The sequence below is a fragment of the Hylobates moloch genome, unplaced genomic scaffold, assembly GCF_009828535.3.
Source record: "Hylobates moloch isolate HMO894 unplaced genomic scaffold, HMol_V3 SCAFFOLD_43, whole genome shotgun sequence".
Taxonomy (NCBI): Eukaryota; Metazoa; Chordata; class Mammalia; order Primates; family Hylobatidae; genus Hylobates; species Hylobates moloch.
In genome coordinates, this window is record NW_026652318.1 from 116,799 (window position 1) to 130,573 (window position 13,775).

The window sequence follows — 13,775 nt, forward strand, 5'->3', positions numbered from 1 at the left end:
GAAGGAAGGAAGGAAGGAAGGAAGGAAGGAAGGAAGGAAGGAAGGAAGGAAGGAAAAAGAAAAGAGACAAACACCCAGGAAAGCTTTACTAGAGAGTCCTTGTCCACTACAACAATGCTCCTGCTCGTTCTTCTCACCAAACAAGGGCTATTTTGAGAGAGTTTCCATGGAAAATTATTAGGCATCCACCTTACAGTCCTGATTTGGCTCCTTCTGACTTTTTGTTTCCTAATCTTAAAAAATCTGCAAAGGGCACTTATTTTGCTTCAATTAATAGTGTTAAAAAGACTGCATCAACATGGTTAAATTCCCAGGACCTTGGGTCTTTAATAATGGACTAAATGGCTGATATTACCACTTACGAAAGTGTCTTGAACTTGATGGAGTTTATGTTGAGAAATACAGTTTCCACTTTTTATTTTATCTTCTAATTCCATTTTTTATGAACCTTTGAAGTTCCCTCGTATATCTGAACTTTGTTGAATTTGATATGTAATCTGTGCCTGATCGTTTCTGTTCTCCATCTCTCCTGCCCAGCTCCATGTCCCACAGGCTGCCATGTAGTGATTGTTTCAATAGGCTCTTTTAGCTCTGGCTTTCAGGTACCTTCCACCACTGGGGACACCAGTAAGCAGAGGGAGGGAGGAGAGTGAGGTTGAGTTACTGATTTGCTGGCTGCCTCCCTGCTTGGACACCGAGGGTCGACAGTGTCCTCTATTCCAGGCCACAGCTGTTATCAAACGGTGTTCTCCATACAGGTCTCCCACTAAGTCCTAACTATTCTCTGCCCTTTCCTCTTCAGGAGGAGGGGTGTTAGGCCTGCATGGTTACTGGCCCCAGAGTACTATGGCGCTTTTCCTACGCCTTGCCCACATCTGAGTAAATAATCTATTAACTCTATTAACTCTTCTCAATTGCTCAATTTGAGATGCCATCTGTTTCCTGCCAAGACCCTGCCTGACACATCATTGATCCCATCTGGGGCCCATGAGGCTTCATGCTGGGCTAGCTGGACCCTCATAGGCTCTAGGCCCTTTCTTAGTCCTTTCTAAAGGGGCTTCAGAAAAACTTTCCCATAAAGTCCAATATGACCTCTCTGTGACTGTTACCCAGTCTCTTTCCTGGATCTTACACCTAGAAAGCCTTGAATTGACTTCTCCCTTCACCCGTCAGCCCATGACTGTTCGAGAGCACCTGCTTTACTTGTTTCTGAGTTTGTTGATTCTTCCGGCTTCTTCAGGTTCTTTTGTGTGTTTTCCCTCACACACCTACCTTGCTACCACTCTATCTGGAAAACTCTATCTGATCCTTTTCCGCACTCTATCTGGAAAATTCTCTCTTCTTCATGAGGGTCCTAGCTCTCATGTCACCTTGTCTCAACTAGAAGTGGAATTTCTGCTCTTCAAATGCTGTAACACGTGGCTTAAACTTCTCGGTGGCACTTGCCAAACCCTACACTGAGCAGTAGAATTTGTAAAATGCCATATCTTCCCTAGATGATAAATTAAAGCTCCCTGTGAGGGTGATTTTATAACCCCTCAGATCCAAATATAGTGCCTTACAGCCTATCTGTGCTTGAAAATACATACGGGGTGGGTGGATGATTGATAAATGAGCAGATGAATATTCTTTATCTTTTATTCTTCCTGCTGTGGGTCTTCTCAGCTCTGGGAGACCTGTTATTATTATACTTACTCATCAACTTCATGTTGAATAAGATCAACCCCTTCAAAATTTATTTTTTTAGTAACAAATATTTTTAACTTGGTGCAGAAAAGGGATATAATTAACATATAAACATTTGTATTAGCATTCTGAAAAACTTTTAAGTTGACAAACAGTAACAGTTTGGGTTCCAATTGCACTAGAAAATTCAATTTAATAACCCATAGCTTTTATAGCCAGTTGATATTTAAAAAAATAAACAGATCCATGTTAGTAGAGAATGTCCTAGCCAAATTGTGGTGCTTTGTTTTTTGGTGTTTTGGTTTGTTTTGCTTTTTTTTTTTTAAGAGATGGCATTTCACTCTGTCACCCAGGCTGGAGTGCAGTGGCATGATCATAGCTTGCTGCACGCTTTGACCTCTGAGGCTCAAGCGATCCTCCCACCTCTGCACCCCTTCACCCCCGTCAGTACCTGGGACTACAGGTGCATGCCACCATGCCCAGCTAATTATTTTATTTTATTTTTCTGTAGAGACAGGGTCTCGCTATGTTGCTCAGCCTGGTCACAAACTCCTGGTCTCAACTCCTGGCCTCAAATGATCCCTCTGTCTCGGCCTCCCAAAGCACTGGGATTACAGGCATGAGCCACCACACCTGGCCAAATTGTGGTGCTTCAAATGAAATAATGTGTTAACTGGAAAGTGAGAAAATGTTTGAATATCCTCTATGTTCTACATGCAAACAAGTTATTTTAGATGATACATGATCATACCCTCATAGATCATTCCACATGTTATTTTTCAAATGAAATATGATAATCTTAGAAAAAATAGTTTCTTTATTTAGCTATGAAGAGGCTGTGATAACATATCTGAATCACTTGCTTAAAAGGACGTACTATGGGCAATAGACCTTTAAAATGACACGTCCCCAGCCATGCATATGTTAGACATAATAGCAAAAAAAAAAAAAAAAGGAAACAAAAAAAAACAGTTTTTTAAGATATAGGATATGATAAAAATTTTGTTTTGTTTTTTGAAATTATTTTTAAATAAATCTCACAGCTCCAAATAGCCTGGCTTTTACTGACTTCTCTGAAACTGACTCTAACACCTAAATTTGGGGCCTCACATTCAGCTACTTTAAAGTTCTGCTAACATTTCCTTTCTAAAACCGTTTCCATTGATTTTTTTCCCCTAGGGCTGATTTTCACTGGGCTACAGTGAAAGGTCTTTGCTTCCCAGCTTGTCTCTGAAGTCCTTCATCCTTTGTTGTTAGTAAGCCTATCATTTTGTCTTGACTGTCTCATCATAGTCATCATATCCCATTCACCCATGTCTTTAAGGACTCCAACAGTTTTGCCCAGTGTTCCTTGTAAACTTTTGTCACACATAACTCTTCAAGTGAAACATTTGGATCTGCCTTGAGAAAAAATAAAGTAGCTAATCCTCTATATCAGATCCAAAAGGATCCATGTACTTAAATATTACCTAAGTCAATCATTATTTGAAATCATCTCAGATATCATAACTATTTCAAATGTTTCTTTGAGTAAATATGAAAGACTGAGACAGGAAAAATGTATCATTATTAAATAGCATTACATTAAATCATCTTGTCATTAAAACCATGGTACCACCCTGAGCAACATGATGAAACCCTGTCTATACCAAAAATACAAAAAAATTAGCCAAGTGTGGGCCAGGCACAGTGGCTCACGCCTGTAATCCCAGCACTTTGGGAGGCCGAGGTGGGTGGATCACGAGGTCAGGAGATCGAGACCATCCCGGCTAACATGGTGAAACCCCGTCTCTACTAAAAATACAAAAAATTAGCCGGGCGTAGTGGTGGGCACCTGTAGTCCCAGCTACTCTGGAGGCTGAGGCAGGAGAATGGCGTGAACCCTGGAGGTGGAGCTTGCAGTGAGCCGAGATCGTGCCACTGCACTCCAGCCTGGGTGAAAGAGCGAGACTCCTCTCAAAAAAAAAAAAAAATTAGCCAAGTGTGGTGGTGTGCACCTGTGGTCCCAGCTACTCAGGAGGCTGAGGTGGGAGGATCACCTGAGCCTGGGAGGCAGAGGTTGCAGTGAGCCAAAATCTCACCACTGCACTCCAGCCTTGGTGACAGAGTGACACCCTGTCTTAGGAAAACAAAACAAAAAAATTGTAAAGTCAAGTCTTTCCTAGAAGTGGGGCTAGGGTGAGGGAGAAGCAGTGCCTTGTGCTTTGCTATTTACCCAGTGTCCTCACATAAATTTCTTTCTTTTGATTTTTGACCTCCCAGAATCCCTTTTTAAAGGGGGGGGGGAGCATTATTATTTTCTCTTGCTGATTAGAAAATTGTAATTTAGAGGATTCAAATCTAAATCTTCTAAGTTAATATTAAAAATCCTCAAACATTACAATTAGATTACCATTTTCTCTCACTTGAAAATATGAAAAATAGGTGTTTTTAAATTTGTTAAATTAATTTCGGCTTTGGTATTTTGTTTTTGTTGTTTGTTTTTACTTATTTTCCCCTTTTTTCTCCTCTTGGATCACCTTTTGAAACCTTCTTTCCTCATCCCAGATAGTCTGCTGCACCCTTTGTGACTCAGTGGTGTACTGTTAATAAACATTTACTGAGCCTCTAGCCCGGCAGGAACTGTGTTAACGCTGTTCCTGATCTCAAGGAACGCGTAACCCAGGGGGGAGACACAGTGCCCTAAGCACTTTAACTGAAGTCTCTGTAGATGTGGTTGCACAAAGGAAATCACTATGTTTATGGAAAATTTAAATTTGTAAAGAGCATTACTAGCTTTAAGAATGCTTCACATCAGACAATTCCTATCAAAGCAAAGCAGAACTCTGAAATTATTTTCTTGATATTAATTGTAAGTTTATATTTCACAAGTTCCTGCTTTCTTTTGCCTCTGCTATGCTCAGTAGTAGCCTCCACTAGAGCTTCTCAGAAGATTGGGGGTCTTATCACTGAGGTCTCAGATCAAATGTCATCACCTCAAACATCCAAGCTCTTTCCTGACCACTGAAATGCATGCATGCACACCAAGCCCCCAAGTCACTTACTCCCTATTCTATTTTCATCACAGTCCTTATCACTATCTTACAATATATTCGATATGTATTTTCAGTGTTTGTTTGTTTGTTTTTTGAGACGGAGTCTCACTCTATTGCCCAGCCTGGAGTGCAGTGGTGTAATCTCAGCTCACTGCAACCTCCACCTCCCAGGCTCAAGCAATTCTCCTGCCTAGCCTCCCAAATAGCTGAGATTACACTGAGCTAATTTTTATATTTTTGGTAGAGATGGGCTTTCGCCAAGTTGGCCAGGCTGGTCTCAAATTCCTGACCTCAGGTGATCCACCCACCTCGGCCTCCCAAAGTGCTGGGATTACAGACATGAGCTGCTGTGCCTGGCCAGTTTTTAGCCTTAATTTGGAGTTGACAATGGAACAGCCAATTGAATAGTCATCCAGAAAAAAAAAATAGCCTTAATAGTACTTTGTTTATGAAAACTCTACATTTCGGCTGAGCATGGTGGCTCACACCTGTAATCCCAGCACTTTGGGAGGCCGGGGCAGATGGATCACCTGAGGCCAGGAGTTTGAAACCAGCCTGGCCAACATGGCAAAACCTCGTCTCTACTAAAAATACAAAAATTTAGCCAAGCGTGGTGGCGAATGCCTGTAGTCTCAGCTACTTGGGAGGCTGAGGCAGGGGAATCACTTGAGCCCAAGAGGTGGAGGTTGCAGTGAGCCGAGATTGTGCCACTGCACTCCAGCCTGGGTGACAGAGTAGACTGTCAAAAAAAAAAGAAAAGAAAGAAAAAGGAAAGAAAAGAAAACTATACATTTTATTATTTTTATCCTGAAAATGCTCTGTGAAGGTGGACAATCCTGTGAGGCAATTATTAGACCTATATTAGAAAAAAGAAATAGTAGCATACAAAGGGCAGGTTGTGTTCATAGGGTCAAACAGGCACAGTCCAGAATTTTTCCAAACTGATGAAACAAATTTTATTACTTTCAACATGCTACGAAAATTGAAGATAAATATATATAAATAAATAGTCCTACTACAGATGGAGCTTTCCATTGCCCCCTTCTGCTGAAATCAGATGCTTTCATCTGAATTTGAAGAGTGAATCTTATGTTGTTGGTAAAAGGAATAAAATTCTTCAGTTCAGCATCTAAACTCTGACATTGCAATGGATCTTCTAATTCTATGATCATTTGTAATCATGCACACTCTGCTTCAATGTAAAATTAGTCCATTCAGTCAACAAATATTTATAGACTTCCTACTATTTGCCAGGCACCATGTTAGATGCTTGGTGATTCAACAGTGAACAAAGCAAAGACCCTGCCCTTGTGGAGCTTCCAACTGAATGAGACAGAAAAATATTAATCAGATAAGCACTAATATCTATCTACAAATGATAATCCCTGATATATAAGAAAGATGCCATGTGCCATGAGAACATATGGGGGAAAGCCTCATCTGGATTTGGAGAGGGCTTTCCAAAGGAAGCAACATTTAAGTTGAAATGTGAAGTGATCAGTTGTTGACTAGGTGAAGATGGGAATACAGAGAGGGGAAAGAGAGTACATGTGTTCCAGAGAGTGAGAATAGCATGTACAAGAGTTGGGTAAGTTTGCCTTTGCTGCTTGGTGTTATGGTCTTAGGAACCATGTCTTTTGGAGTGCTGCACTGACTTTTGCTGCCAAATAGCTAAATATACTTGGGTTTATGATTATTTATAAAGCTATATTTCCAGCAGTTCATGTGTCGTAAAGCATGGAAATTTGTTTTTTATTACCTAGTTACTGGCAAAATCAAAATGAAGCTTATGGCATACTAGATACTTTGTGCCAAAATTTCAAAGTGTTCCAAATTAATTTGGGCATTCCAACATTAGAAATGGTACATCATGAAACAAAGAAACCAAGCACAGAAAGCTAAATATCCAGATAAACTTTAAATACTGCTAACAGATGCTCTTTGTGTGAACCAATTCCTTTTGAAAATGGCAATGAGGGCTTTCAACAGTTTTCCATTGTCATATCTGAATTGTGCATTCTTTTAGGGACAAAGGAGGAAAGGTTAACCAAATTCATCATTTATTAGCCTACTTTCCAGATGTGCTAACTGGGTTCTGGTACACTGTACAGTTCTGACTTTTGATCACCTACCCAGTAAATATTGGAAAATACATGGCATGATTATTCTGCTACCTTCAACAGTCGTAAATCAAGATGGCCAGCCTCTCATAGAAGGAAAACTTAAAGAGAAGCAAGTCAGATGGAAGTTCATCAAAAGGTGGAAAACACGCTATTTTACATTGGCTGGAAATCAACTTCTGTTTCAAAAAGGAAAGTCTGTAAGTTCCTCCATCATCTTTTACACTTGCATTTTTAAGGTCTTGATCTCCACCAATATCTAGACATTTTGTCTTGAGTTTAAACTCATAATTTTTTCATCTCCATTTCACTATCTTACAGCATTGTTTTGTCACATATGTCTGTGTCTAGTCTGTTTATTCCTATGTTAGTTGATTCACTGTCCTCTTCCAGTTTATTATGGAAGCTTGTTTTAGTTGACTTTTTAGTTGAACCACAGAGGGACTACTAAGTCTTGACTCGGACACCGTGCCCTTTGTTTCCTTGTGGACCATGTACACAAATTTATGACTTATGATATTGGCTCTGATTTTTTTATAGCTATAGTTTATATTTGGAAGTGGCGGTCCAAAAAAGGAGGACATAGGCAAGGAGGAAAGAATGAAGGTTGATTTACTTTAGGTACTTTTTATAGTCAACAAAGTTTAATTCTGATTAAAATATTACTGTCTTTCATCTATTTAACATTCAGTTAATGAATATAGTAGAATTATGATCAAATTAATAAATATTTAATATAATTTTCCATTTGAATAGGATGTTCAGTAATTATTTGTATTCTGAATTTTCAGTGGGAAACCTCTGAAGTAGCATTCCACTGCAATCAATAATGCAAAGTTATCTTCTCTTCTTTTCAAATTGGTTTTACGTATCATTAAACTCTACTGATTCAGGATCAAGAGGAATCAAATCTTGACCTACTTCTTGGCTATTTTAGAAAATAATCATAATGACTAGCATTTTTCCAGTGCCTACTATGCAACACCTTGGATTACCTTAAACAATCCTCAAAACAATCCTATTAGGCCACCACTGCTATTATTGCCATTTTACAAATGAGGAAACTGAGTCAAAGAAACTGATTGGATTGTCCAAGGATAAAGCTAATAAGGTGAGAAAGGGTATAACTGGGGTCAAGATCAGGCAGTGTTACACCAAAGCATGTTCTTAAATGAGTTTACTGCTTCCCATGTATACTTAAAATACAGAGTCAGTGGTGAACTATACTCACCAGGGATCTCCATAGAAATGGAACCAATAGGATATATAAAGACATATAAGAGATTTACTATGGGAATTGGCTCATGAAATTATGGAGGGTGTGAAGTTCCATGATATGCTGTGTGCAAGCTGGAGAACCAGGAAAACTGGTGGTGTAATTCAGTCTGTGTCCTAAGGCCAGAAAATTAAGGGAGTCAATGATATAACTCCCAGTCCAAGGCCAAAGGCCTGAGAACCTGGGTCTGGTGGGGAGCTGGGGGGAGGGATGTAAGTCCCAGAGTCTGAAGGCCCCAAAACCAGGAGCTCTGATGTCCACAGGCAGGAGAGAATGCATGTCTCAGCTCAAGAAGAAAGAGCAAATTTATCTTTCCTCTAACTTTTTATTCTATCCAGATCCCCAATAGATTGGATGATGCCCACCCACAATGGTGAGCGTGGATCTTCTTCACTCAGTCCACTAATTCAAATGCCAGCCTCTTCCAGAAACACCTCACAGACACATGCAGAAATAATGCTTTCCCAGCTGTCTGGGTACCCATTAGCCCAGTCAAGTTGACACATAAATTTAACCATCACATAAACCAAACTGTCTGAATTAATTAATGAAAAGTGGTAAATTAGTTAAAAATTATAATTCATTCTGGGCCATATGCACTATATCTTTAGAGTCCTCATTATAAAACTTATTTGAACATTTTAATCAACAGGAATCAAGTATCGTGTATTTGAATTAAGGCAAATTCTGACCAGTGATCTTTTAATTTATAAGACTTCTGTTAACTTTTTGAATGAAAAAGAATATTTTTTGTGATACCTACTGTGTACTCATGTTACTTTCTTCATCTATGTGTATCATAACATATACAGATGGACTTTTCTGTGGCTGAACATCTTTTTGAAAGGGCAGTTCAATTTAGACAGCTATTGGAAACGTGAAGAAACTTTTTTTAGCATAGGTTCACACTAAAGCACGTTTAAAGTGTTTAAAATGACTATCTGAATTTTCTGTTTTTATTCAAGGAATCAAGAATAGAAATGAAGACGTAGTAATTTTCCAGATCCCTTAAGACAAAGCAGAGTTGATCTATGAGAATGTTTTTCTGAACTCAAATAATGACCTTTATACTTTCTGATTCATGGCTTTTTAATAAGGTTTAAAGAAAAAGCAATTTTATAATTAGGTAACTTGTTTGACATGTTTGTCAGGAAATAATGGTCTGACATTCCATAACTCTGACAAAACTTGCGGCTCAAATAGTGGGAAATAATTTAATATAGCATGAAGGCCACAGCAAAATACCTCTAATCTCCAGGGAAACAATAACCTACCAGTGGTCAACAGTCCTGCTGAAGCTTCAGGTCCTTGTAAAAGGGCCCTTTTTAAATGAAAGAAATGTGCATTTTAAAATTAGGGCTGAGGTTGAAAGACTCTAATGGAAGACTCTAATCTTTCACTTTTGCATTTTTAAGACCTTGATCTCCACCAACCAGCTAGGAAATAGTGTCCTTTGACTTTCTGTCTATTCCTGTCTCAGTTGATTCACTGTCCATCTTTAAATTACTATGGTAACTTTTTATTTTCTTATCAATCTCTGTACTATAGACTACTTCAAAGAAATGCAATTTTATTACTGTCAGATACTTACTGTAAACCAAATTAGGCTAACAAAGTATTGTCTAGTGTGTATGTCTTCAAACTTTATCCTGTGTACCCTAAAAGAATTTTGGAAAATCTATGTAGTACCTTGAAGCATTTTAAGTTGCAGCAACACTTTTATCACAAGTTTAAACATTTGCCCGGACTGTAATTTCTGTTGAATTGTAAATATTGACATTTTAAAACAAAAGGATTACATCTCTCCATTAAATGTAACCATTGGATTAAAATACCTTAGCAGTTTAACACCTAACACTATTTTTAATACATAAATTAACTCTTTTTTAAATAGAAATGTTCACATTGTTTCTCTCTTTTTTTTTAAATCATGTTTCTGTTCTACCTCCATCACAGCATTTTATCCTGAATGGCATTTCATTTTTCACTGAGTAAAACTATATGTATAATTGAAATTTAATTGTTTAAATTTCTTGTGACCATCCATCTCCAAGTGTTATTTTTTCTGATTCAGTTATCTTTTTAAAAAGTTATATCCTTCATGAAAATCCATAAATATAATGCCAAGCTTAATAATTATTAAACATTAAAAATTGAAATATTATTGAAAATGCATCTCATAATGAAATAGATGAGGAGTGATTACATTGCCTTGGCTGATGGATACTTCCCTGATGTCAATAGTTGGAATTGCGTTTTTGCTTGGTACTTCTGAGATATTTTTACATTGCACAAAACATCATAGAAAGTATAGGATGAATGAAGAGGATGCTTTTTCATTGCAAAGTGAAAGGAGGGTGATTGCAGCAGGAGAGGTGGGCAAGGAGAATTGGCAAGATTCTCAACCACAGGTACTTTGTTTAGTAGACAAAATGTATTCATGTGAAAGACCTGAAATTGCTTCAAAGAAATATCTGGCCCCTTAAAATTATTCTTCTTAGCCCAGTGTGATGACCTTGGTATTGTAGAGATCCTTAAATTTTTGCTTTAATAAAAAGCAAATGTAACATCATTAAATATTTCTTCTCTTACTGTTTGTAGACAAAGCATGCTTCCAAAGCTGCAGAGAGTTTCAAAAACAGTTTGGTCTATGCAAACACTGGAAACCTCTCTATTCAGTTAAGGTCTAGCAAAATCTTTCTCAGAGGTAGCACAAAGGAAAATTCAATTTCATGCCTCCTAAACTACCTGAAGTTATAAGTTAATAGCACTCCAAATTGTACCGTTGCACCTTCTTCTATTAATATAGCATTAATAGAAAATGAAAGAACTCTGAATTTTTCCCAAATCCCACTTTATAATAATATTCTTTAAATTAGTTATCTTGTGTCAACTTATGGTGCTCTAACAAAAGCCCAATTGCTCACTCCTTCAGTTATTCTAATGATTCTGAGGCCTTAGCACCCAAAATAACAAAGGTCTTTAGCCATAAAAAGTGAAAGGATTCTGGCCCTCTTAGAAAGTTCTCCAGTAACCAGAGATCCTTGCCTACAGTAACAGCCAGCCCATGTTCTTTTCTTCCCATGCCTTTCAGAAAGATGACCCTGACGACTGCCCAATAGAACTCAGCAAAGTACAGAGTGTGAAGGCTGTGGCCAAGAAACGCAGGGACCGCTCTCTCCCCCGGGCTTTCGAAATCTTCACAGACAATAAAACCTATGTCTTTAAGGCCAAGGATGAGAAGAATGCAGAAGAATGGCTCCAGTGCATCAACGTGGCAGTTGCCCAAGCCAAAGAGAGGGAAAGTAGAGAAGTAACCACATATCTGTAGGGAATTTACAAGTCAGCCATGACGATTACACACCACAGGCATTGTATTGTCATTGCTAATGTCAAGAAAAAGAGCTAAATTTACCAAGCCATGTTGTTTTTTACTAAATACCAATGGAATTGTTGTCCTTTAAGAAGAAGGGCCTAAAATGGCAGGATTCTTAGTAAATGTCATACTCTAACAGCTTTAGTATTGACTTCAGAATATATCTGATGCCTACAAAAATAAAATAAAATAAAATAAAATAAAATAAAATAAAATAAAATAAAATAAAAGGAGCTAGAGAGTATGCCCTCAGATAGTGTGGGGCCAGGAAGGGAAAAGTCACTGATAAAAGAACTTCAGTAGATATGTCATTAAAACTGTGAGAAAACAACATGAAAAGATGCCTGAACTCTCCATCCTGAGGAAAGATTAGCACTTCTGATGAAAATCACAGTCTGTCAAAGGTATTAAAAGAAAAATTTAAAAAAAACTGTTAGAAACGTTGAACTAATGTACACTGAGAAAAACCATATAACTTACTTATAGACATATAATTACATGACCCTCTCTTACTACAAATGAGGCTAACACATAGTAAAATGGTTCTCAAATCAAGCCAGTTATGTCATTAAATACTTGTCTTTCAGAATTACTTATTTAATTATTCCATTTAAGTTCATATAATATAAACTACAGTTTAGATACTTGGACATATATCCTGCCCAAGGCACTAAGTGTAATATAGAAAAAGGATAGAAAGCCATTTTCTCTATCTTCAAAATAATGTGCCATCTCCATTAAAATTAAGACTTTGAAGTTCTATAATTTTTTCTTTGTATTCAACCTTTTAATACCTCCAAATTACAAACATCTATTTTTTTCACTACATAGATATATAATTACACTATGATAGACAGAATTCTAGGGTGATTCTCAACAATCCATGCCTTGGTATAATCCCCTCCCCCATTGAGTGTGGCTGGGACATGTAACCTGCTTCTAACCAACAGAATATGGCAAAAGTGATGAGGTCATCTCTCCCATATTATGTTACATTATATAGCAAAAGTGAAGAGAAGTTACAGATACACATAAGGTTTCTAATCAGCTGACTTTGAGTTAATCAACGAGATCCCCTGGGTGGGCCTGACCTAATCAGACTAGTCCTTTAAAAGAGAGTGAACAAGTCAGAGACTCTCTCTCCTATTAGCCTTAAATAAGCAAGCTGCCATGAGCGCTACGGCTGCAAGGAAATAAGTTTTGTCAACAACCATGTGATCTTGGAAGAAGCATCTGAATCTCAGATAAAAGCCCAGCCCCAGCCAACACCTTGCTTGCAGCTTTGTGAAACTCTGAGCAGAGGACCCAGCTAAATCACGCTTGGACTCCTGACCCACAGAAACTTTCAGATAATAAATGTATGCTGTTTTAAATCGAAATTGTGGTGATTTGTTATGCAGTGTTAACTAATACAAAAGCTAAGTTTGGCTACATACAATGGATAACTGTTTCCTTGAAATTTATTGATTATGTAGTCTAGTATAGAAACCTGGAGAAAGATTATGAATGGTCAACACCTTGACCCTCCTGCTAACTTACTAGGATAGGAAATATAAAAAGGGCCATGTTTGCGAAAGGAGACAATTCCATTTTAACAAGTAAAGTTTGAGGGTATTGTGAGTCACAGAATTTATTACACATTGGAAATAGAGTTCTGGAGGTCAAAATTCAGGATCACTGGATATATAGGTAGTCGCCAAAGATGCAAAAGTAGATGAAATTACCCAGAGAGAATAAGAAGACAAAAGAATTAATAAGGGTTCCTTGAGACACCAGCATTTAAGTAAAGGCAGCTGGTGTAGCTGATTAGTGTTGAGAGATGATGTAGACCAGGAGAAATGATGTCACAAAAGCCAAATTAATAAGGATTTTTCAGGAAAAACAGGGCAACAATTTGAAATCCTGAAGTGTAATCACTTAAGATAAAGCCTGACTTTCACAATCAGGAAGCAATTGGTGTCATTGGGAAGAACAATTCCATTTGAGTGAGGGAGTAAACATCAAATTTTAGTAGGCTGAAGTGTCATTGGGAGCTTAGGAGTTTAAAGCAATAATTGGACTTTTTTTTTTTTTTCAGCAAAATGGGGCTACGATGAAGGGGCTAAGATGGAGCAAGTGTTTTCTTGCTCTTTTTAAGATGAGTAAGAATTAAGGGAAAGATGAAGAAGTTAAAAATACAGAAAGAAAGAGGAAAAAAATGACTTTGCTTGAGTAAAGTTTCCAGAAGTGATAGGAAAGGATTAAAACTCCTTTATTCTGCAGCAATTAACTGAGCACCTGCT

General features: G+C 37.8%; 1 protein-coding gene across 1 annotated transcript in view; it reads left to right on the plus strand.

Moving 5' to 3' along the window:
- The window catches only part of LOC116463581 (ventricular zone-expressed PH domain-containing protein homolog 1), a gene marked incomplete at its 5' end in the record, with an annotated part of 118,801 nt that extends 107,264 nt beyond the window's left edge, over positions 1–11,537 (plus strand). The window contains 2 exons of the mRNA XM_032146773.2: positions 6,905–7,041; positions 11,212–11,537. Coding sequence (XP_032002664.1) covers positions 6,905–7,041; positions 11,212–11,448 — 374 coding nt within the window. The remainder of the gene's footprint in view (positions 1–6,904; positions 7,042–11,211) is intronic.
- Positions 11,538–13,775: the final 2,238 nt, after the last annotated feature.